General features: G+C 41.6%; 1 protein-coding gene across 6 annotated transcripts in view; it reads right to left on the bottom strand.

Moving 5' to 3' along the window:
• Positions 1–25036, bottom strand: part of LOC122542597 (AP-3 complex subunit beta-2) — a 240980-nt gene that overhangs the window by 127776 nt on the left and 88168 nt on the right. For all 6 annotated transcript variants that reach the window (XM_043680543.1, XM_043680547.1, XM_043680545.1 and 3 more), the window contains 3 exons: positions 17326–17401; positions 5608–5682; positions 1134–1229 (listed from right to left, as the gene is read on the bottom strand). In XM_043680543.1, coding sequence (XP_043536478.1) covers positions 1134–1229; positions 5608–5682; positions 17326–17401 — 247 coding nt within the window. The remainder of the gene's footprint in view (positions 1–1133; positions 1230–5607; positions 5683–17325; positions 17402–25036) is intronic.

Genomic DNA, 25036 nt, shown 5'->3' with positions numbered 1-25036 from the left:
AAAATGCTCAGCAAGTCTGGCAGCATTTGTGGAGAAAGGAACAGAATTAACACTTGGGTCCGAAGTGACCCTTCTTTGAAACTGAAGAGGGCTGAAAAAGTTATGAATTCTTTGTTTCACAAAAGGGGTAAGTGGAGCAAGTGGAACAGATGGTAAAGGTGTCTGACAGCAAAAGGCAAAGAGAGTGCTAATTGTAACAGAGAAGACATTTGGATGAAGAGTAGGTGTTAATAACAGAAAATAGGTACTGAGAACAGAATTATGTATATGGGGGAAGGGTGGTAATCAAAATGGAGGACAAAATTTGTGCTCTAAAGTTGTTGAACTCAATGTTGAGTACTGAAGGCTGTTCAGTGCCAAAGTGGAAAAGTAATTACTCCTGACATAGTCAGAGATTTACATAACTTCTCTTTCAAATTCTGCATTTCTTCTATTTTAGAGACTGATTCTGACATTTTAATTTTTTTGTATTGATTCATGGGATGGGATCACTAGCTAGGCCAGCATTTATTACCCATCCCTAACTGCCCATTAAGAGTTAACCACATTGTTGTGGGTCTGGAATCACATGTAGCTGAGAATGACAAAATCCTTCCCGAAAGAACATTAGTGAACCAGATGGGTTTTTCCAATAATTGACAATGGATTCATGATCATCATTAGACTCTTAATTCTATATTTTCATTGAATTCAAATTCCACTATCTTCCATGGCAGGATTTGAACCCAGGTCCCCAGACATTAGCTGAGTCTCTGGATTAATAGTTTAACAATAATATCACATGGCTGTCACCTTCACAGTGAAATACAGGCCGTCTGAAACAGGGAAGCTTCTTTTTCAAGTTACAGAAAAAGACAAAGAGAGACATATGTGATTTCCCCATTGGCAAGGAAGATAATTGGTTCAAGCCACTTTGCCTGTAAACCATGTAATATATTGACAACCCAATGATTACTCCAGAGTCAATATCCTCCTCCAGAGTGACTATGCTCTGTTGTGCTAATAACTCTTACCTGGACCATTATTGCATTGAGTAAATAAATATAAATAACTTCAAACAGCTACAACAGGAAAAGGAGATAGTTTCTCGGTAACATTCAATAACAAGTCACTGTAAGATTGACAATAATGACCTTTAATCCTCTCTGGAAGGTGCTGATGGAAAGTAAAGCCAGATCCTGCTGCTCCTCTGCATATCGAACCAGATAAACATAAACCAACTTCTTTACCTGCAAAGGCCGGGGTGGGGGTTAAGGTGGAAGAGAAAGAATTGACCATGAAATCGCAAAAGGTTTTCAAATCACAACCGAAAAATACAAAATCCAACATGTTTTAAATTCAACCCTGCACCCAGTTTTATTCCTGGTAAAGCACCTGGTTGGCTGTTAATCTTCGGAATTAATATTGAATATAAATTCAATGAACTAAGGAAAGTCATCCAAATCAAGTGTCCTGCTCTAGCTTTCTCCCCATACTCTATGATTCCTTCTGATCTAAGAACAATATCTAACTCCTTCTTGAAGATTTTCAAAGTTTGGCTTCAACCACTTTTATAGGAAGAATCCTACAGGCTGACCACTGTCAGAGTGAAGGCATTTCTCCTCATTTCAGTCCTAAATGGCTTCCCCCGTATTCCTAAACTGTGACCCCTAGTTCTGGTCATTGGAAACATCCTTCCTGCATTTACGCTGTCTAGTCCTGTTAGAATTTTCTAAGTTTCTGTGAAAATGCCCCCATTCTTCCAAATTCCAGAGGATATCGTCCTAATCAATCAATCTCTCTTCATACATCAGTCCTGCTATCCCATGAATCAGTCTGGTAAACCTTTGTTGCACTTTCTCCATGGCCAGAACATCCTTTCTCAGGTAAGGTGACCAAAACTAGACAGATACTCCAGGTGCTGTTTCATCACGACCCTGTACAAACTATGAAGGCCAACATACGGTTTGCATTCTTCATTGCCAATTGCTCCTGCATGCCTACTTTCAGCATTGGTGTACAAGGACATCTATTCCAACACCACACTCTTTCTCAATCTATCACATTCAGGTAATAATCACAATAGACAATAGGTACAGGAGGAGGCCATTCTGCCCTTCGAGCCAGCACCACCATTCATTATGATCATGGCTGATCATTCTGAATCAGTATCTGTTCCTGCCTTATCCCCATAACCCTTGATTCCACAATCCTTAAGAGCTCTATCCAACTCTTTCTTGAAAGTATCCAGAAACTTGGCCTCCGCAGCCTTCTGGGGCAGAGCATTCCATACACCCACCACTCTCTGGGTGAAGAAGTTTCTCCTCAACTCTGTTCTAAGTGGCCTACCCCTTATTTTTAAACTGTGTCCTCTGGTTCGGGACTCACCCATCAGCGGAAACATGCTTCCTGCCTCCAGAGTGTCCAATCCTTTAATGGACAGCTGCAGAAGGACCTCTTTGCTTCTATACTCAATTCCTCTTGTTATGAAGGCCAGCATGCTATTAGCTTTCTTCATTGCCTGCTGTACCTGCATGCTTGCTTTCATTCACCTTCCTGTTTTTGCTACCAAAGTGGAAAACCTCACATTTATCCACATTATACATCATCTACCATGCATTTACCCACTCACTCAACTTGTGTAAGTCACACTGAAGCAGTTCTGTATTGTTCGCGCAGCTCACCCTTCAACTCAACTTTGTGTCATTTTCAGACTTGGAGATCTTCCATTTGGTTCCCTCATTTAAAACATTCATATATATTGTAAATAACTGGCGTTAAACTCATCTTTTGATACCCCATTAGTCACTGCCTGCTATTTAGAAAAAGGCTCTTTTATTCCTACACTTTTTGTTTCATGTCAGCCAACCAATTTTCTATCCAGGTCAGTACACTAATCCTGATCTCATGCACTTTAATTTTATATCCTAGGTCTTTTATGTGGAATCTTATCAAAAGCCTTCTGGAAGTCCAAATAAAACACACCCACCTGTCATCCCTTATCAAATAATTATAGCTTCAAAAAAATTCTATTTGGTTTATCAAGCAAGTTTTCCCCTTTGTAAATCCACTCTGACTGTTTAATCCTGTCACTGTTTTCCAAGAGCTCTCCTATTAAGTATTTTCACCTTCCTCTTCCTGACTTGGACATATATTGCTGTGTCTTCAGGTTGCTGGAATTCGCTCCCTAACAGCACTTTGGATGTCATTTTGGGCAGCACAGTGGTTAGCACTGCTGCCTCACAGCGCCAGGCACCCAGGTTTGATTCCCGCCTCGGGCAACTGTCTGCGTGGAGTCTGCATATTTTCCCCGTGATTCGGTTTCCTCCCACAATTCAAAAATGTGCAAGTTAGGTGAATTGGCCATACTAAATTGCCCATAGCGTTAGGTGCATTAGTCAGGAATAAATATAGGGTAGTGGAATGGGTCTGAGTGGGTTATCCACTGGAGGGTCGGTGTGGACTTGTTGGGCCAAATGGCCTGTTTCTATACTGTAGGGAATCTAATTACATAAATGGACTGCAGCAATTTAAAAAGGCAGGTTACCACTACCTTCACAAGGATATTAAGAATGTACAATATATGCTGACCCAGCCAGCAAAGCCCATATTCCCTGAATTAGTAAGAAGGAATGTTCTTCACTAATACCCCTTCAAAGAAGGAAATCTGCTGTTCTTATTTGGTCTGGTCTGCATTTGACTCCACTCCACTGAGCTATGGCTAACTTTTAAATTTGTTCTGAAATAGCATAGCGAGAACATAGGAAATAGGAGTAGTTGTAGAGTAGTAGTAGAGCATGGCAGCTCAGTAGTTAGCATTGCTGCCTCACCGCGCCAGGGATTCAGGTTCAATTCTAGCCTCAGGCAACTGTCTGTGCGGAGTTTGCATTCTCCCCGTATCTGTGTGGGTTTTCCTCCCGTTTCCTCCCACAATCCAAAGATGTGCAGGTTGGATGAAATGGCCATGCTAAATTGCCCATAGTGTTCAGTAATGTGCAGGTTAGGTGCATTAGTCAGGGGTAAATATAGGGTAGGAGGAATGGGTCTGGGTGGGTTACTCTTCAGAGGGTCAGTGTGGACTTGTTGGGCTGAAGGGCCTGTTTCCACACTGAAGGGATTCTATGATTCTACGAAACCACTTGGCTCCTTAAGCCTGCTCTGCCATTCAACCAGATCATGGCTGAATTGTTACCTTTATGCATGTTCCCACCATATTCCTTCATATCTTTAGCATCTGGAAACCTACTGATCTCTGAATTGAACTACTGAATAACTGAGACTTCAAATATTCACAACCATCTGAATCGATAAATTCCTCATTTCAGTCTTTGTCCTGCCCTTTATTCTGAGACTGTGCCCCCTAGTTCCAGACCCATTCCTAGACAGGGAAACATCTTTCTTGCATCTACCCTGTCAAGGCCTAGAAGAATTTTCCCTAGTGGTAGAGGGGAAAACACTAGAATCTATGAAAGGAAATGCAAGAACTGGTAACTTAGAAAATAATGATGTGGTTGAACAGAGTCATCATGGATTTAGAAATAGGAAATCACATCTGACAAGCCTTTTAGGGGGTTTTTGAAGTTGTAACTGTAGTGTTTGTAACAAGGTCAGCCAACTGGACCTCATGGAATATGTGTTCCCTGATTGGTTTCTGGTGTAATTTTTAGCACAGTCCAAAATATTTACTAAATTATGTCCAATAGCAGGGTCACATCTATTGATGGATACACTGTTCTGAGCCTTGTAATTAAGAGCTGGTTGAGTATTATTGGTATGCTGCCTACTGCAAATGGTCAATGAGATTTGATGTAGTGATCAAATATAATATTTGCCATGTTTACCATTGACGCAAAAGCAAGGATAGGAAGGTGAGTTGTGAGAAGATTACAAAAGTGCTTCAACAAGAGACTGATAGCATGGGAAAAGATTTAGCATACGGAATACAATGTGGAGAAAATATGGAGTTATACACTTCGGTAAGAGAAACAAAAATTCCGAGTATTTCTGAAATGGTGAGAGATTGGGAAATGTTTTTGTTTAAAGAGACTGATGTCTTCATCAAGAGTCACTGAAGGTTTACATGCATGTGTGGCAAGCAAGTAGGAAAACAAATGGTCTATTGGCTTTTCTTGCAACATGTTTTGAAAACAAGAGTAGAGAAGTTTTGTTGCAACTTTTTAAAAAAGCCTTGGTGAGACTGCACCTGGGGAAGAAAGAGCTGAATACTTTAAACAAATGGAGTGAACTCAGTAATTTTGTTTTTGTTCATGGGATGTGGACATTGCTATTGACCATCTCTAATTGCCCTGGAGAAGGTGGTGAGGAGCTTTCTTGATCTGCTGTAGTCCAAGTAGTGTCGATATAAAATGTCGTTAAGGAGGGAGTTCTGGGATTTTGATCCAGCAGCAGTAAAGGATAGATGATATAAAAAGAGGAAATAAAAAGATGACTCCTACTCAGTTAAAGGGCAATGAGGAATGGGCAACAAATACTAGTCTTCCCAGTGCCACCCACATTCCATAAAAAAAAGAGAAAAACACTCTGCTACTGTAGTTCACTCTGGTGATTTTAGGAGGCTCATTCTCTAAATCCCTTCACACTCATAATGGAGTGAGAAATTTCACTTACCTCAATGTTTTTGCAGGCAACATTCTTCACCACTGCAGGAAAGAGTTCTGAAGCATTCTTTCCTCTGGCAATCATCTGCAAATCAAATAAAAAACACAAAAACTTTCACTCACTATTGAGAAATACTGGCATTATTAATTGCATTATACCAAGCTGTATAAACTGCTCACTAGCTAAGGGTCAAAAACACTCTCCCCAACTCTGACAACTCAGTGACCACACTTCAAAGAATAAATCTCATTGGTTGTGAGGAGCTTTGGGACATTCTAAAAAGCAAGACTTTCTTTTGTGTTTTTATTTCTTATTTTTGCTGGTTTGTCCAGTCTTAAGCATAAGGGGGAGTTTGGATTGGTCTGACTTTAATTGCTGTATGAAACGAATACTGGAATACATCAAGATCTGTTGGTTGCAGCAGCAACTCAAAATAAACAATACCTTAAAACTCTGCACCACTTGAGGTTCCCTGATGCCCACCTGTGGGCCAGTGGAACAAAAGATTCATTGTCAAGTTAAATGAAAGTCCAAATGTAACTTGATGGCTGGCAACCAACACAAGTCTGTAGATAAACAGAGCTCCATTAAGCTGCAGGATGTTTCAGAGATCCACAAAAGCTGCACAGTAGATTAGCTAATGAGTGGAGCTTAACAGATAGTTTTTCACAGTGTGCTGTAGACTTGTGTCGCATTTCCCTTTCTGGCCACATTTCACGCCTCAGCCCGATCTGAGGAGTGAGTTCTTCACTCAGAGTAAATAAATGGAAACCAACAGATGTAGTGTACAGGTCATAGAAGCATAGATTCCCTGCAGTGTGGAAACAGGTCCACGGCCCAACAAGTCCACACCGACTCTCCGAAGAGTAACCCTACCAGACCCATTCCCCTATCTTATTATCCTATATTTACCCCTGATGAATGCACCTAACCCTGAACACTATGGGCAATTTATCATGACCAATTCATATAACCTGCACATCTTTGGACTGTGGGAGGAATCCCACGGGGAGAAGGTGCAAACTCCACTTAAAGTTGCCCAAGACTGGAATCGAACCCAGGTCCCTGGCGCTGTGATGGAGCAGTGTTAACCACTGAGCCACCGTGTCGTCCTGTTAGAATGTGCATTTAGTCAACATGAATTTGCTGTAACATGATTGATGAATTGAGGACACTGTATCTATGGTGCAAAGTTTTAAAATGTATGTTGGTTGTAACGCGATTACAGCACTAACACCTTAAGTGATGTTTCTAAAGCACAATTTTCATATAACAGTGGGTTGCAAAGAGTACAACCATCATGTTACAGAAGAACTGATTGTATTTGGAGTTGGAACGGGGTTGTGGTGAGGTGTCAGAAGATAAGAACTTATAGCATTGCTGATGATATATTAGCTTGGCTAATACATAATGGATTAGATTATAGATTAGATTAGATTACTTTACAGTGTGGAAACAGGCCCTTCGGCCCAACAAGTCCATACCGACCCGCCGAAGCGCAACCCACCCATACCCCTACATTTACCCCTTACCTAACACTACAGGCAATTTAGCATGGCCAATTCACCTGACCTGCACATCTTTGGACGTGGGAGGAAACCGGAGCACCCGGAGGAAACCCACGCAGACACGGGGAGAACGTGCAAACTCCACAGAGTCAGTCGCCTGAGGCGGGAATTGAACCTGGGTCTCTGGCGCTGTGAGGCAGCAGTGCTAACCACTGGAGAGGATGGAATCATAGAGACAGAGATGTAAGTACAGCAACAGACCCCTCAGGCCAACTCATCCATGCCGACCATATAACCTAAATTAATCTAGTCCCATTTGCCAGCATTTGGCCCCTATCCCTCTAAACCCTTCCTATTCATATACCCATCCAGATGCCTTTTAAATGTTGTACCACTTCCTCTGGAAACTCATTCCATACATACACCGCCCTCTGTGTGAAAAGGTTGCCCTTAGGTGCCTTTTAAATCTTTCTCCTCTCAACATAAACCTATTCCCTCTGGTTGTGAACTCCCCCACCCCAGGGAAAAGACTGTGTTTATTTACCTTATCTATGCCCCTCACGATTTTATAAACATCTATAAGATCACCTCTCAGCCTGCGATGCTCCAGGGAAAATAGCCCCAGCCTATTCATCCTCTCCCTATAGCTCAAACCCTCCAATTCTAAATCTTTTCTGAACCCTTTCAAGTTTCACAATACCCTTCCTATCGCAGCGAGACCAGAATTGCACACAGTGTTCCAAAAGTGTGAGTATGCCAATGTCCTGTACAGCTGCAAAATGACTTCCCAACTCCTACACTTAATGCATTGACCAATAAAGGAAAGCATACTAAATGCTTTCTTTGCTATCCTATCTGCCTGCGACTCCACTTTCAAGGAACTATGAACCTACATTCCAATGTCAAGAATGTGGTGTTGGAAAAGCACAGCAGGTCAGGCAGTATCTGAGGAGCAGGGGAATCGACTTTTCAGGCATAAGCCCTTCATCAGGCATGCCTGATGAAGGGCTTATGTCCGAAACATCAATTCTCCTGTTCCTCGGATATTGCCTGACCTGCTGTGCTTTTCTAGCACCACACTGTCGACTCTGATCTTCAGCATCTGCAGTCCTCACTTTCACCTACACTCCAATGTCTCTGTTCAGCAACACTCCCCAGGACCTCACCATTAACTATATACTTCCTACCCTGATTTGCCTTTCCAAAATATAGCAGCTCACATTTATCTAAATTAAACTTCATCTGCCACTCCTCAGCCCATCAAGATCCTGTGGAACTCCTCGCTCTCCAATACACCTCCAATTTTGGTGTCATCTGTAAAGTTACCAACCATACCACCTATGCTCCCATCCAAATCATTTATATAAATGACGAAAAGCAGTGGGCCTAGCACGATCCTTGTGCACTGGTCACAGGCCTTCAGTCTGAAAAGCAAACTCAATACACGTTTCTTCTACCTTTTAGCCAGTTCTGTATCCAAATGGCTAGTTCTCCCTGTATTCCATGAGATCCAACCTTGCTAACCAGACTCTCATGAGGAACCTTGTTGAAAGTCTTACTGAAATCCATATAGATCATGTCCACCAGTCTACCCTCATCAATCCTCTTTGTTATTTCTTCAAAAAACTAAATCAAGTTAGTGAGACACAGTTTCCAATGAACAAAGCCATGCTGACTATCCCGAATAAGCCTTTGTTTATCCTAATACATGTAAATCCTGTCCTTCAAGATTCCCTCCAATATCTATAGTTCCCTGGCTTTTCCTTACCAACTATCCTAAATAGTGAAACCATGTTAGCCAAATTCCAGGTTTCAAGATCTCACCTATGGCTATCGATGATACAAATATCTCAGCAAGGAGCTCAGATATAACCATCAGATGGAGATGAGAAGACACAGCACCTGAATCAACCTGTACAAATGTAACTGATCATACATTTTAATGCCATACATTTTAATATATTCCCATTTTATGTTGTTCTGCCCATATTTTAATTTAAAAATCTGTGACCATATAATTACATCCTCCTGTTGTGCTGCCTCTGTTGGTGGGAGAGTATAATTACTCCATCACCAATTGATATTGGCAATTCCCATGGTAAATAGCAATAATATTGACAAGTCCCTAACACAACTTCAATCCTTGACAGTTAACTCTATCCTTCTCCCATCTGCCTAAAGCTTAACCATTTCCAACTTGGTTTCTATATCACCATCAGCTGTGTTTGCAATTCCAAATCCTGTCCTTCCCCAGTGCCACATACCTTGACCTCTACTACTACCTCCATTGATCCATTATTGAAATTCTCATTAATACCTTTCTTCCTCTGAGATTCAACTATTCTCATGTATTCTAGGTTGGCCTCCCACTTAGTATCTCTTTAGTCAACAATTCATTCAAAACTCTACTGTCAATATCCTCACTTGCAGGAAGTCCTTTTTGTCTTTGACCTCCTCACTGTTCTTACTGACCTACACTGGTCCAGAAATGCATATCATCCTTGCTTCCACAGTTCTTAAAGGCACTTCCATATTGCTAAACTCCTCCAGGCCTTACAATCCTTTGTGATTAGCTAGGCACTGAAAAGGAGAGGGGAGTGGGCATGAGAGATGAAGAGGCTGAGGGTAGGAGATGTAGAGAAAGAGGGAGAGGACAAGAGAAACATAAATAGAAACAGAGAAGGGAAAAGAGTCAAAAGAGATAGACGAAATAGAGAGAGGTGCAGAGATTGAGAAACAGTAGGAGATAGAGATCGGGAAATTATGGTAAAGATCACGTTCCAATTCATCACATTCTACAAATTATCTGTCCCAAGCATGTACAATCATTGGTTGTATATTTCGATTATTTTTAATTTATTGCCCATCCCTTTTTGCCCTTGACAAGATGTAGTGAGCTTCCTCTTGAATCATTATAGTCTATGTGCTACAGGTAGACCCACAATGTCATTAGGAAGTGTGTTCCAGGAATTTGTTCCAGCAATACTGAAGGATTGGCGATGCAATTTCAAGTCTAGATGCTGAGTGATTTGGAGGGAAACAGCAGATGGTGGTATTGTTTTGTATCTGCTGCCTGTCCTCGTCCTTCCAAGTGATAGTGATTTTGGGTTTGCAAGGTTCTGCCTAAGGAGCCTTGGTGAATGTCTACTGTGCATTTTGTAGGCAGTACACACTGCTATTGTACGTCGATGCTGGAGGGATTAAATGTCTGTGGATGTGGTGCCAATCAAGTGGACTGCTTTGTCCTAAATGGTATCAAGTTTCTTGAGTGTTGTTGGAGCTGCACACATCCAGAGAAGTGGATGTGCACTTGAATATTGCCTTGTAGATGGTGGATAGGCTTTGGTGAGTCAGGAGGAGAGTTATTCACAATTAAATTATGTGCATACTGGCATAATCTTAAAGATCCTATTTTGTGCCCAAAGCAAGGCCTTACATTAAAGGACTGAAGATAGGGAAAGAAAGGACCTTCTCTTTTTGCAACATAGTAGAGGCTAATTAAAAAATAAATAAAACCTAAAATAATTTGATATAAATAATTTAGTAGATGCAGGCATGGAAATTGTTATCCACACCACTGATAAATATTTAAGATGTCACTGTGAGTTCTCTGTCCTGGCAGCTGTTCCTGGAACTAGCAGCAGCCAGATCCCCACCCATGCATTGCAGAGCTGTCCCCATCCCACAGGAATTTCACAGGATCCAGGACAAGTGTTACTTAAGGAAACCCAGAGTCAAATGAAGTCCATTAGTGTTACCCCATCATGTTAATTATGCAATGATATGAAGACAATGGTGTAATGTTCATAACACAGGACCAGTAATCCAGAGGCCCAGATTGCTAGTTTGCGGATTGATGCAAAAAATCATCAGAGAAGGGAATTTACCATCCTTATCCAGTCTAGCCTACACATGGCTCCAGACTCACAGTCATGTGGTTGACTTTTAATTGACTTCACTCAGTTAAAGGCAATTGGGAATGGGAACAAACATTGACCTTGTCAGCAATGGAGAAAGTGAGGTCTGCAGATGCTGGAGATCAAAGTTGAAACTTTATTGCTGGAACAGCACAGCAGGTCAGGCAGCATCCAGGGAACAGGAGATTCGACGTTTCGGGCACAGGCCCTTCTTCAGAAGGGCCTGTGCCCGAAACGTCGAATCTCCTGTTCCCTGGATGCTGCCTGACCTGCTGTGCTGTTCCAGCAATAAAGTTTCACACTTGTCAGCAATGCCACATTCCATGAAAGAAAAAAGAACTACTAAAGGAAGGGTCAATGGGGGAGCAAAATACTTAAGCAAGTATTATGCAAGACCACTTAAGAGTCAAGTTTTAACCAACTGTTCAGACAATGAAAGTGGCAATGACTGATTACTTACAGTGTGGAAACAGGCCCTTCGGCCCAAAAAAATCCACACTGACCCTCTGAAGAGCAACCCACCCAGACCCATTCTCCTAAATTTACCCCTTCACCTAACACTACAGGCAATTTAGCATGGCCAATTCACCTAATCTGCACATCTTTCGACTGTGGGAGAAAACCAGAGCACCTGGAAGAAACCCACACAGACACAGGGAGAATGTGAAAACTCCATACAGACTGTTGCCCGAGGCAGGAATTGAACCCAAGTCTCTGGCGCTGTAAGGCAGCAGTACTAACCGCTGTGCCACCGTGCTGTACCCTGTGCTGAGGGAGTTCCTGAACAGAGGAACTATCAATTAATTTATATCAATAATGATGCATCCACAGGAATCTCTGTTAACATTTTTCATCAGAAACTTCTATTTATAATAAGCTTTCCATGTAAACTTGTCACACTGAAATGACATGTTAGGAAAATATGGGAAATTAGTACATTCCAGTAGACCTCCTGAGAGAATATAAGTGGTAATAGGCATGGCGCAAGTTGATAAACCTGCACAATGCCCAGAGAAAATGCAAGTAAGTGCAAATAGTGTTTGTGGTCTCCAATACTGTACTAACATCATTTTTTTAGATGAGTATTATGGAAGTGACTATAATCCCATCTTCAAATCTCTCAATAATTACTGTAAGACGTTTTTCAATCTTTCATGGAACATAGTGTCGCTGGCAAGGCTAGCATTTGTAGCCCATCCCTAATTGTCCTTAAACCGAGTGACTTGCTCAGCCATTTCAGAGGCAGCTAAGAATAATCCACGTTGTTGTGGATGTGGATCTGTAGTATGACTTTTTAAAATTCAGATGAGAAAGCAGACAGAATCTCAGTTTAACATCTCATCTGGAAGGTAGCACCTCTAACAGTACACTTTCTCAGTACACTGAAACTATCAGTCTAGATTATATGTTGAAGTCTCTGAAGCTGGAGTTAAGTCTGGAGCTTTACAATTGAGGTAAGAATGTGATCAACTGTGCTACAGTAAACTTCATTTTCATGGGGAAATCCATCTTTTGAGAGTAAGCTTTCAGCCATCCCATCTACCTGTTTCTATGGGTGGAATCTGACATTTTATTTAAGTGTGGTGGTGACTGTAAAGATAAATGACATACCACCCTCCTCAGCAGCACAAAAAGAAAGATCACCATACCTTCTGTCTATCAAGTACTTAAGTAGTTGCCTAGTGGGCTTTCAGCTGTGTATCAATACACAGGACATGAAAATTGAGTCCCACCTAAATATCCTGGGAGTCAACAGGCAGTCGCCACTGGGTCAGGAGACATGGCTGTTGTCAGAACAGCAACCAAGATGCAAAAGAACAGAACCATGTACCTTTTTGAGGTAGGGCTCAAAGAAGGAGTGCTGTCAGGGAAGAGGTAAGAAGAAGAAAGGCAGTCAGATGGTCAACAAAGGCCAAAGTGCTGCCCATATCTGTGCCTCTGATTATATCCAAATTAGGGAAGATCAAGGCCAAACCACACATAACCAGCCAGGCAGTTTGCTCCATTTTAACAGCTGGGAAGGCTCTTTTCTTGCCTGCCAGGAACAGATACAATCATGACTTTGGTGTGAGGAGGTCAATTGACTCCCACTTTAGGCTTTCAATTGGTGACAGGAGAAATTAATTCCTGCATTGATGGGTATCTCCTCAGATGGGTCTCTGGACTCCAAGGTATTGTCTTCCTGCCTCTAATTATTCTGATTCTTCCACCTGGGTGAAATCAAGCACCTGGATTCAATGTTCAATTCTGGAGCTGAAGCTGGAGCAAGATGAACTTCAGATCATTCAGGAGGCTGAGGGGGTGATAGAGAGGAGTTATAGGGGTAGTAGTACATAAGTTACAGGATAAAGCTAGCTGGGTGACCATCAGGAGAAAGAAAGAGAATAGGCAGACAGTACAGGGACCCCCTGTGACTGTTCCCCTCAATAATAAGTATACTGTTTCGGATACTGTTGTGGGGAACGGATCTACCAGGAGAAAGTGGCTAGGTTTCTGGCACTGAGCCTAGCTCTGTGGCTCAGAAGGGAAGGGGGCAAGAATAGGAGAGTGATTGTGATAGGAGATTCAATTATGACAGGGTCAGACAGGAGATCCTGTGGTTGTGTGTGGGACTCCTGGATGGTATGTTGCCTCCCAGGTGCCTGGGTCAAGGATGTCTTGGATTGAGTCTACAGGATTCTTAAGGGGGAGGAAGAGCATCCAGAGGTTGTAGCACACATCGGTACCAATGACATAGCTAGGGAAAGGGAGAAGGACCTGAAAAGAAAATACATGGAATTAGGTTGGAAGCTAGAAGGCAGGATGAGCATAGTAATGTCAGGATTTCTACCGGTGCCACGGGCTAGTGAGGCTAGGAATAGACAGCGAGTGGCTGCAGGGCTAGTGTAGGAGGGAGGGCTTCAGATGTATGGATCATTGGGATACCTTCTGGGGAAAATGGGATCTGTACAAGAAGGTCAGTTGGTACCTGAACTGGAGGTTGTACCTAAACTGAACTGACCTGAAATGACATCCATGGCGGGAGGTTTGCTAGAGAACTTCAGGAGGGTTTAAACTAGATTGGCACAGGGGTAGGAACCTGAGCTACAGATCAGATGATAGAGTAGGTAGTGAACAGCCAGGTACAGCATGCAGACAGTCTGTGAGGAGGGATAGACACTTGGTAGGGCAAAGATGCAGTCTGTGTGATGGGTTGAAGTGTGGCTATGCAAGACGTATCGGGAATAAGGGTGACGAACTTAGAGCATGGATCAGTACTTGGAGCTACGATGTTGTGGCCATTACGGAAACTTGGATATCACAGGGGCAGGAATGGTTATTGGATGTTCCAGAGTTTAGATGTTTCATAAAGAATGGGGGTAGGAGGCAAAAGAGGTGGAATGGTGGCATTACTAATCAGGGGTAGTGTGAAGGAGCCTTGGATGACAAAGGATATGGAATATCTGGTCAAGGGGAAGAAGGAACCTTACTTAAGGTTGAGGAGGCAAGGATCAGATAGGGCTTTAGAGAGTTACAAGGTAGCCAGGAAGGAACTGAAGAATGGACTAAGGAGAGCTAGAAGGGAGCATTAAAAAGCCTTGGCAGTTAGGATTAAGGAAAATCCTAAGGTATTCCACACTTATGATAGAGACCTTTATGTTTCTGAGGACCCAAGTTGATAGGGTTGTAAGAAGGTGTATGGTATGTTGGCTTTCGTTAGCAGGGGGACTGAGTTTAAGAGACGCAAGGTTATGCTGCAGCTCTATAAAATCCTGGTTAGACCACACTTGGAATATTGTGTTCAGTTCTGGTCACCTCATTATAGGAAAGATGTGGAAGCTTTAGAGAGGTTGCAGAGGAGGTTTATCAGGATGCTGCCAGGACTGGAGGGCATGTCTTATGAAGAAAAGTTGAGGGAGCTAGGGTTTTGTTCATTGGAGCAAAGAAGGGTGAGAGGTGACTTGATAGAGGTGTACAAGATGATGAGAGGCATAGATAGAGTGAATGGTCAGAGACTTTTTCCCAGGGTAGAAATGGCTATCACAAGGGGACATAATTTTAAAGATGATTGGAGGAAGGATTAGGGGAGATGTCAGAGGTAGGTTCTTTATACAGAGAGTGGTGGGTGCGTGGAATGCACTGCCAGCGGTGGCAGTAGAGTCAGATATATTAGAGACATTTTAAGCAATCTTGGTTAGGCACTTGGAAGATTAGTACAATGTAATTAGTCTGATCATAGAGTAAGATAAATAGTTGGCACAACATTGAGGGCCGAAGAGTCTGTACTGTGCTGTACTGTTCTAAGTTCTAATTCAAAAGGATGAAGTTAGAAAAACCTGCAGGAAACAATTCCATACGTGGACATTTCTGTGAGTGCATGAGCACAGCAAACCACATCTATAAGATGGAGGAGCAGAAATAGGTCATTTGGCCCTGTCATTCAATCAGACACCAGCTGATCTAATCATTCTCAATCCATTGTCCTGCCTTTTACCCATACTTGATTCCCTACTGATTAAAGATCTGACTATCTCAGCTTTGAATATACCGAATGAGTCAGTCTCATCAATGTTCCGCGATAGAATTCCACAGATTGACTACCCTCTGAGAGAAAAAGATCCTCTCATCTGTCTTAAATAGGCAACTCCTTACTCGGATGTTATGCTCTTTGGTTCTAGAACTTCCCACCAGGGGGAACAATCTCTCCAAGTCTATCCTGTTAATCCCTCTTAGATTATGTTTCAATAAATTCTCTGCTTGTTCTTCTAAACTCCAATGAGTACAAGCTAATCAACTCGACTTCTTCTCATAACAAAATCCATGCATTCTCAGAAGAACAAACCTGGTGAATCTTCTCTGGACTGCCTCCTGTGCCAGTATAACTTTCCTTAGATAAAGGACCAAAATGGTTGACAGTATTCCAGGTGTAGCCTAATTAATGTCATGTGTAGTTCTAACAAGACCTATATTTTTTCAACTATTCCCTTTGAAATAAATGTCAAGATTCAACTTGCTTTCCCTATTACCTGCTGAACTTAAGATATGAAGTTTGCATGATTCATGCACATGAACTCCAAAATCCTTCCTGCTATAGTTTCTACACGCTCTCCCCATATAAATAACATTAATCTTCTATTCTTCCTGCCAAGTGCAGAGCCTCACATTTTCTCACATTATGTTCTATCTACCATGTTCTTGCCTACTCACTGGACCTGTCTATATCATTCGATGGACTCATTCCTAGCTTTTCCATCTATTTCTGTGTCATCTACAAAACTAGCAATAGTACATTCAATTCCTTTATCCAAGTCATTAATATTTATTGTAAATAATTGTGGCCCAGTACTGATCCCCTATGACACTGTTCTAGTTACAGGTTGCCATTTTGTAAAATGCCCTTTTAACCCAATTCTCTATCTCCTATTAGTTAGCCAATCTTTTATCCATGCTAATACACTGCTTTCAACACCATGGGCTCTTAATTTATTAAGTTACTTTATATGCAGGATTTCTCAAATACCTTTGGGTAATCCAAGTATAATACATCTACTATCTCCATCTATCTATTGAACATAATAATCACCCTTTATGTATCTTGCTTGTAACCTCCTCAAACAATTCTAATAAATTTGACAAGCTTTACTTGCTCTTCATTAAGCCATGTTGATTATGCTATGTATCTCTAAATTCTCTATCATATTCTTTATAATAGGCTCTAATATTTTCCCAATGACAGATGTTAAGGTAACTGGCCTACAGTTCCCTGTTTTTATTTCTGTCCCATTTTGAATAAAAGTATCATACTGACGGTTTCCCCAATCATGGGACTTTGTCCTTCACCAAAAGAAACCAAATTACTACACAAGGTTGAATATACTTGATAATGGAAAACAGATAGGAATATGTTGGACTTTAGTTGGGCATCACGATCAATGTTCCAATAAATCTAACCTTAATCCATCTATTTTCATAATTGAAGCTCCTCGTCTATGAAATTATTTTCAAGAATTTCTTCTGCAGTTTCTCTAATGCCTTCACATCTTTCCTGAAGTGGGGTGGCAATAATTAGACACAATGCTCCAGTCTATTAGACAAGAGGTTTACCGTAATACCTTGCTTTTGAATGATTTTCTGTTATGGGACAGACAGGGAATGTGAGTGAGTAATGGAGATGGGACTGCCAGGAAGAAGGAAAGAAAGGCCTAAGACCAGAGGGAAAGGTGAGATAGTGCAGAAGTTAGATTCAGTGGGATTGGAAGAGAAATAGGTGACTAATAGTAGGTGGTAAAAGGCAAACGCAATGCTGCTTCTGTTAGACTTACCGCTACAATTCTCTTCATTGCTTCCAGCTTCAGGGAATCCTTATTACTGTCCAACATCTCCTTCAGGTCGTCATGCCTGGGAATAATAAAAACTGTATTTGTTTCTGCTGACCAGTCAGGATTTTAAATGAGCAGTTCTTCCTTGCACATGCCTTATTAACCATTTCTTAAAATCTTGATCAGCCTTTTCCAAGGAAGTACTCTGCCAAAACTAACAACAATTGTCATTATTTATTGTTAGTTACCTCTTTGTCTCATCCCTCTTCTTTATTTGAAAGAATGGCATCCTATTTGAGAGAAAAGCATAGAAAAGCTGTTCGCATAGCTGATTGTCCAAGAACTAGAGGGATACAAATTTATGCTTTAGGCAAAGGATTAGGGTTTAGGCAAAGGATTAGGGTTTAGGCTTGTGTAAGGAAGAAGTTTCTTACTTTGATTTATTTATTGTCACATGTATTTTGGAACAAAATACAGTGGAAAGTGTTGTATAGTGTCATCACTCTCTGGTGCCATCTTAAAACAGAAAAATAATCCAAAATATAGAATATAAAGGCAGAAAAATACAGAAGTAAGGAAAAGTGTTCGATTTACAGTCCTTCTTGTTAAGTTCTCTGCCATGAGACGTGAGCCTTGTGGCCGAATACAAGTGCCCTTCACAGTGTTGCTGCTGCTGGAATGAAAGTCACCACTCTACTGCATCATCTCACCTCCACCAACACCCTCGCTATTATGAGTACTCAAATATGAACAGGTAGATGCTAAGAAAGTTAAGGTTTCTTGCCACTCACAATCTTCTCCATCAAGGATATAGAACATAACAGCGCAGTACAAGCCCTTTGGCCCTCGATATTGCACTGACCTGTGAAACCAATCTGAAACCCATCTAACCTACACTATTCCATTATCATCCATATGTTTATCATTTAGATGCCCTTAAGGTTAGAGAGTCTACTGCTGTTCCAGGCAGGGCATTCCATGCTCTTGCTACTCTCTGAGTAAAGAACCTACCTCTGACATCTATCCGATATCTCCCACCCCTCAATGATCTTGTGGCATTCGCTCCTCATCATCCTCTGTCCTCAGGATAAACTGGACACATTGAGATGGGTTATCATGTGAGGAAGACTCTCTTCCATCATCCCTGATGTCTTTATATCTTGAAATCCATCAAACTCTGCCTTGAATATATTGGATGACTGAGTCTCCAGAGGTCTCTGAGATAGACATTACCAAAGATTCACTGTCCTCTGAGTGAAGAAGTTCTTCCTCTCAGTCTTATAAAACAAAATGGTATAAACTTCAAACAGTAAGAAGAAGCCCTCATTTAGTGTTTATACAGAACTGGTCACCGAAATATAACTAGAAAATGGACCAAATTTTTATATCTGCCAGTTCACAATCTCCTGGGATTTGCTGAAGCATCAACCTTCCCCAGAAGTATCCTCAGAGAAATTATAAGTATTAAGTATTGTGTGTATTTTATTTGAATATTAACTCAAAATTGTAAGAACTGGATATATTTTATTTGAATGTTAACTGGAAAATGTAAGAAATGCGTATATTTTATTGGAATATTCACTGGAAAATGTAAGTTTGGATTATTAGGTTGTTTTTAACAACTCAAAGGAAAACACTGTGGTCACTGAGTTTTTTTTGTCATACGTTACCAAACCTAGCCTGTTGACTACTTTCCCACCCCATGGTGTGCCTCACTATCTTAACACAGGCTATTCCCATCAAGCCCTCATGCTCCACCACTCTCACAAATGCCTGCAACATCTTTCCTCACTCTCTGTTACACACCTGAAACCAATAACCCTGCATGCCATCTATGTTGTCTGATTATTGACTCTGGACACCTCTGCACCTGCACCAAATGTAATAGTTGTGCCACCCACTTTCATCTCCTTTCTTATTGCCTCTCTCTCATTCCAGTAGAGAAACAGTACCCAATACAGCCAAAAGACTCAAGACAGGTGGTTGGCAGCTCGACAATCAGATCCACACCCCTTATGTGGACAGCATTCTGACTCTGACCACCCTGAATACCAACTGACCATTTCAAAGCCTCTGGACAGTATCATAGGCTGCCCTTGAACCCTTGACTTAGTGTGTTAGGAGCCATGAGCAAAGGTTATTCCCTTGACTTAGGATCATAGAGATGGACAGCATGGAAACAGACTCTTTGATCCAACTCGTCCATACCAACCAGATCTCCTAAATTAATCTAGTTCCATTTGTCAGAATTTGGCCCATACCCCTCTAAACCCTTCCTATTTGTATGCCTTTTAAATGTTGTAATTATACCAGTCTCCATCACTTCCTCTGGCAGCTCATTCCATACACACATCACCCTTGCATGAAAAAGTTGTTTTTAAAATCTTTCTCCTCTTACCTTAAACCTATACCGTCTCATTTGGACTCCCACACTCCAAGGAAAAGACCTTGGTTATTCACCCTATCCATGCCCATCATGATTTTATAAACCTCTATAAGGTCACCCCTCAGCCTCCCATGCTCCAGGGAAAATAGTCCCATCCTATTCAGCCTCTCCATATATTTCAAACCCTCCAACCCTGGCAATATCCTTGTAAATCTTTTCTGAACCTTTTCAAGTTTCACAACATCCTTCCTACAGCAGGGAGACCAGAATTGAACGTAGTATTCTAAAAGTGGCTTAACCAAAATCCTGTATAGCCAACAAATGACCTCCCAACTCCTATACTCAATGTACTGACCAATAAAGGTATGCATACCAAACATCATCTTCACTATCCTGTCAGTCTGGGACACCACTTTCAAGGAACTATCAACATGCAGTCCAAGGTCTCTTTGTTCAGCAACACTCCCCAGGACCTTACCATTAAGTGTACAATTCCTGCCCTGATTTGCCATTCCAAAATGCAGCATCTCACATTTATGTAAATTAAATTCCATGTGGCACTCCTCAGCGCATTAGCCCATTTGATCAAGGTCTTGACTGACATTCATAACAAACCTCCTGGTTTTGTGTCAGTGCTAAATGGCAAGGCAAACAGAAGTAATATGAGCATAGTATCTCTTGCTGAGTGAGAAAAGTGCATAAAGACATGGTGAGGCAATGCAAGAAAGGGATGCTGTAGCATCTTGGTAGGCTCAGAGTGAGTAAGTGCTATGACACTATGCAGCCTGGTCCAGTCAGTGAGCTGATGCATGTCCCTGAATGCAGGGTCCTTGTCCCAGCTTACAATGATAGTTTCAGAGATGTGCCATGAGGGTTCTTAGAGATTGGACATATTGGATGCTAATGTCAGTGGGATGTGTGTAGCAAGTGTCCATGGACCATGCTCTGAAATGTCTGGAATCCTTTGGGGCAGGCAACATGCTGAATTCACTAGGTATCCCTTCTGATTACTGTGTTAAGTTTTCTTGACATCTCGCTTGTTTGGAACATTTGGTTTGGCAGAAAGATGAACATTAATGAGGTGAGTTGGGCATCAACAAGGCATTTAACAAGCTACAATCTCCTTTAATTGGCAACTTGCCACTGCCTAACAAGAAACTTGTCACAGGCTTGGCAAACACATTAAAAGATGCTCCCTATTTAGAGATGGACCTTGTCAGACTTCTTGTCTGATTCTGCCACAAATATCGTCATAGCCCACGTAATTTAGAACCCAGCAGGATTCTGCTTGTAATTATTTTTAAAAGGTGCATTTGATACTTTTATGAGATACACTAATACCAAGTATCTTTAGGGGAATAAAAGCAATTTTCCAGCATAGCCTGTGAAATTGATTTAAGTACAGTTTGTCACAGAACTGAGAGGAGAGACAGGACAAAGTTAGGACTTAGACTTCCAAAAAGCCTGCCAGCAAGTAAGATCACTTTTTCTACCTCTCTGAGTGGAAAATAAATATCATTCAAGACAGGTGTTTGAGGCATGATCACTGCTGCAAAAAAAACCTGTAAACTCTGTAGTTTAAATAATTCCCACTATGCTTAATTTCATTCAACCCTCAATCAGCAGCTAAAGTCTAGCCCTGCCTTTCCCCATACAGCATTTGAGGTTCACCCCCAATAATTTTCACTTTGGTTTGGAAATTCCTACTGGATGATATTAAATCTGAATGGTTACTTCAGTCCCCACTCTCAGATCATGTGTTAACTAAGGTTAATGTGGTGACACAGAATGGGAAAGGTGAGGGTGGGAACTGTTCACATTCCAGTGCAACATCTGGATTTCCCAGTGCCCCAGTATCGTAGAACACCGGAAACATGACTCCAGACTGGAAACCTATCATGCGTCAACAGCCCATTCCGGGTGCTGAGCATCTCTGTAACTGGTCTCCAACTCCCACTCTCCATTCTATGTGTGAGAGTGAGAGAGGTTGGATGGGTCACAATGCATGCAGGAAGGTGGGGGTTGGATAGGGCAAAGTGTGTGATTGATTAGTGAGCTAATAGAATATCTGTAAATCTATGGGTGAACAGTATAATATTAATGACAAATGGGCTTTAGTTGATTAACTGAGGAATGGAATGTAGCCAATACAGGGCAGAATAATTGACTGAAAAATAAAATAAAAATAGCATTCAATGACATTACTGTGGTATCTCTGGTACTAATGGCCCTCATTTGCTGTTTAGTAGACTCCCAGAACAATCCCTTACAACTTACCACAGTGATTCATGACATTCACATACTAAGTGTCAAACATATCATGACTGTGAGAAAGATAGAAAGAGCAACTGCAATTTGTGCAATGTGCACAATGGATAAACTTTCTGCTAAAGGAGTCATTGAAATAAAGAAAGTCTTAGCTTTTGCAATTGGGCCTCTGGTGGGATGATATGTTATGACCCAACTGTCTATGTGTTGTTCTGATTTTGGAGGCTGAGCTTCAGGTACTTAGTGTAGATGATATCTGGGTCCATAATCAGACCAAGTTTAAGGAGCTCCACAGAGAAAATAAAGCAAGGAAGAAAATCTTGGGAAAGCAGGCCAAAGCAAATTTAAAGGGCTGTAGACACGTAAACGTAAGAGACAGCAAATGGGAAAAAGGTACAGGCTGGTCTTAAGGATGGTCATTATCCATTCTTAATTACACACTGTTTGTGATTGGATACCCACTGAAATGTTTGCAAGGGAAACATATGCAGGGTCATGGGAAAGAGAAGGAAGATAGCAGTTAAGGTGAGGATTAATTCAAAGAGCAGGTGCAATGGCTTAATGGCCTCCCTTTCACCATGTCAGACTCGTCCAACAGGTAGCCCACAGCCTCTGAGGAATTATGTGAAACCATTGTTCAGAATACATGTAAGTGTAACTGGAAGAATTTGCAAGGAGCTACTACTCCATTCAGAGTCTATATCTCTCCCATGATTACTGAAAATAGTATGTTTGAAAGAGCAATGAATAGCACAATGTGAGTAATTTAATTCATCCTGAGACCTGAAGCCATGATAGCTAATCTGTGAAACAGGAATTGGAAGCTGTCAGGGAGACCCTGACTTGGGTAAGAGGTATACACAACAGTTAGACTCCAGATGGCAGGATAGGGATTGAAAGAAAGGCTGGTTGGGAGTCAGGTGGGCTTTTTTATTTGGTAGAGGTTGAGTGAGTGATGGGGATTGGTGGGTAGATGAGTGAGTAACTGATAAGGCAGGGCGGGAGGAGGCTGCATGGCAGAGTGAGTGGGACCGAGCCAGATACAGATCCACTCCTTTACCTCTCGCCTAGCCTCAGCAGGCTGAGTGGGGTGGAAAATCTGGATTGGTGAGAAACCTGCTTCCAACTGCTACCTTGTGAATTCTTCTGAGGCCAGCTCAGAGTATGCCATACCAGTTTTTGAAAAAAAACATCAATGTTAGTCAAACCTAACTCCTTCACTTGGTCTTGGTCCCCACCCACTTGCTAGTCATCAGGACTTGGAGCCTTGTCTTTTTCTCTCTGTACCCCAGCCACGTAAACAAATAGACAAAAATAAGATTTCTCAGTTAACTCTGCTAGTTGATTTTATTACTTGATAAATTGCTTTGGATTTTTTTTTGTTTATCTGAAATTCACGTTTACTGTTGTGGCAAAGCTTATCTTACTGAAATTTACCTATTGGCTACAAAAGTGACAAAAAGTTGAAATGTGTTTCCCTCCAACTGAAAAGATTGGACAACCCTAAACTATATCAGTCTACAGTTAGGTCAGAGCTTTAAACATCTGCTGCACATTTCTCTTCCTAAACTGTGTCCCTTGGAAAGCTTTCCAAATGGATCAATAACTGAGCACTGGACTGCTCCTGATACCAGGAATCTGTGTAAAACGCCACATAATGTCAACTGCGTCTAATATTTTGAACATATTGCTGATGCTTTTGGTCTGACTTCATCAGGACACATGCAAGAATACCAAATTTTGGAAAATCACAACAATTTAAACTGAAGGAGAAATTATTTCAATCAGACGCTTTGCACGTGGATCTGCCCCAACTCCTTTCTGTACCTGTTTCCTGAAATTCAACAAACCACTTTACCCAAATCTACAATGTCTGGGACAGGATTTTTGCCAGGGAGTGGAAAGGGAATTGAGTCAAGTATAATTACCACCTTGCCCCATATTATCAGTGCACGGTGTTATATTGTGTGTGTTCCAGAGACAAGATCCTCCCTTAAAAGGCAGCTGTACCATGATTTTCCTGATTAGATAAATCTAGTCAAGTCACAGACATCAGGTTGGAGTCTAACAGGTTTATTTGAAATCACAAGCTTTTAAAGTACTGCACTTTTGTCAGGTGAAGGCCTGGTCAGCTAGCTTCAATAGCTTATGATTTTAAATAAACCTGTTAGACTATAACCTGGTGTTGTGTAACTTCTGACTTTGTCCACCCCAGTCCAACACCAGCACCTCCACATCATGAATGAATCCAAACAACACGGCCAGAGTTCTCGTAATTGTAAATGATGGACAACCCATCAGTCTGTCTGCTGTGTTGAAGATGTTTTAAAGTGGAGAGCACATTAAAAAATAAATCTGAACCTTCTCCAGTATAAGCAGGCTTAGTGAAAGTGTGTGTGTATCTAATCTCTCAGAACAAGGATGTAATTTACACATGGCGAGAACATGTGCATGGAGTCTTTTAGCATAGGCAAGCTGTTGCACTGCAGATTTGATACAGTTCTGGCTGATCAATAACTCTGTCTTACTGCCTGCTTTTTCAGAAAGATTTAGAGGTTAATGGTCAACCTCGTTGGTTGCATTAAGACAGGACTTCTATGGAATTGGATTTGTACGCAGAGCTTCTGCTCCAACAATGGGAAATGGCCACCTGCTATCCCTTTAGACCTCCCCTAGTTAGGATTAGAACGAGCATCTTAAGAGAGATGTGTGAAGAGTCTGAGGTGTTTAGGGAGGAAATTCCAGATTTGAGATGCTGCCCAATGACACAGCCCATGAAGTTTGGTGATGTGCAAGTGGCTGGCATTTGAACAGCAAGAAGGTCTTGAAACACATGATTTTCCTGATTGTCCTGAAATTTACTTCACAATGGGCCACTTCAAAGGAGGTAAAAACAATGACTGCAGATGCTGGAAACCAGATTCTGGATCAGTGGTGCTGGAAGAGCACAGCAGTTCAGGCAGCATCCGAGGACAGGCAAAATCGACGTTTCGGGCAAAAGCCCTTCATCAGGAATAAAGGCAGAGAGCCTGAAGCGTGGAGAGATAAGCTAGAGGAGGG

Source organism: Chiloscyllium plagiosum, chromosome 40 (assembly GCF_004010195.1).
Source record: "Chiloscyllium plagiosum isolate BGI_BamShark_2017 chromosome 40, ASM401019v2, whole genome shotgun sequence".
Taxonomy (NCBI): Eukaryota; Metazoa; Chordata; class Chondrichthyes; order Orectolobiformes; family Hemiscylliidae; genus Chiloscyllium; species Chiloscyllium plagiosum.
This window is presented reverse-complemented; position numbering and strand designations above follow the sequence as displayed.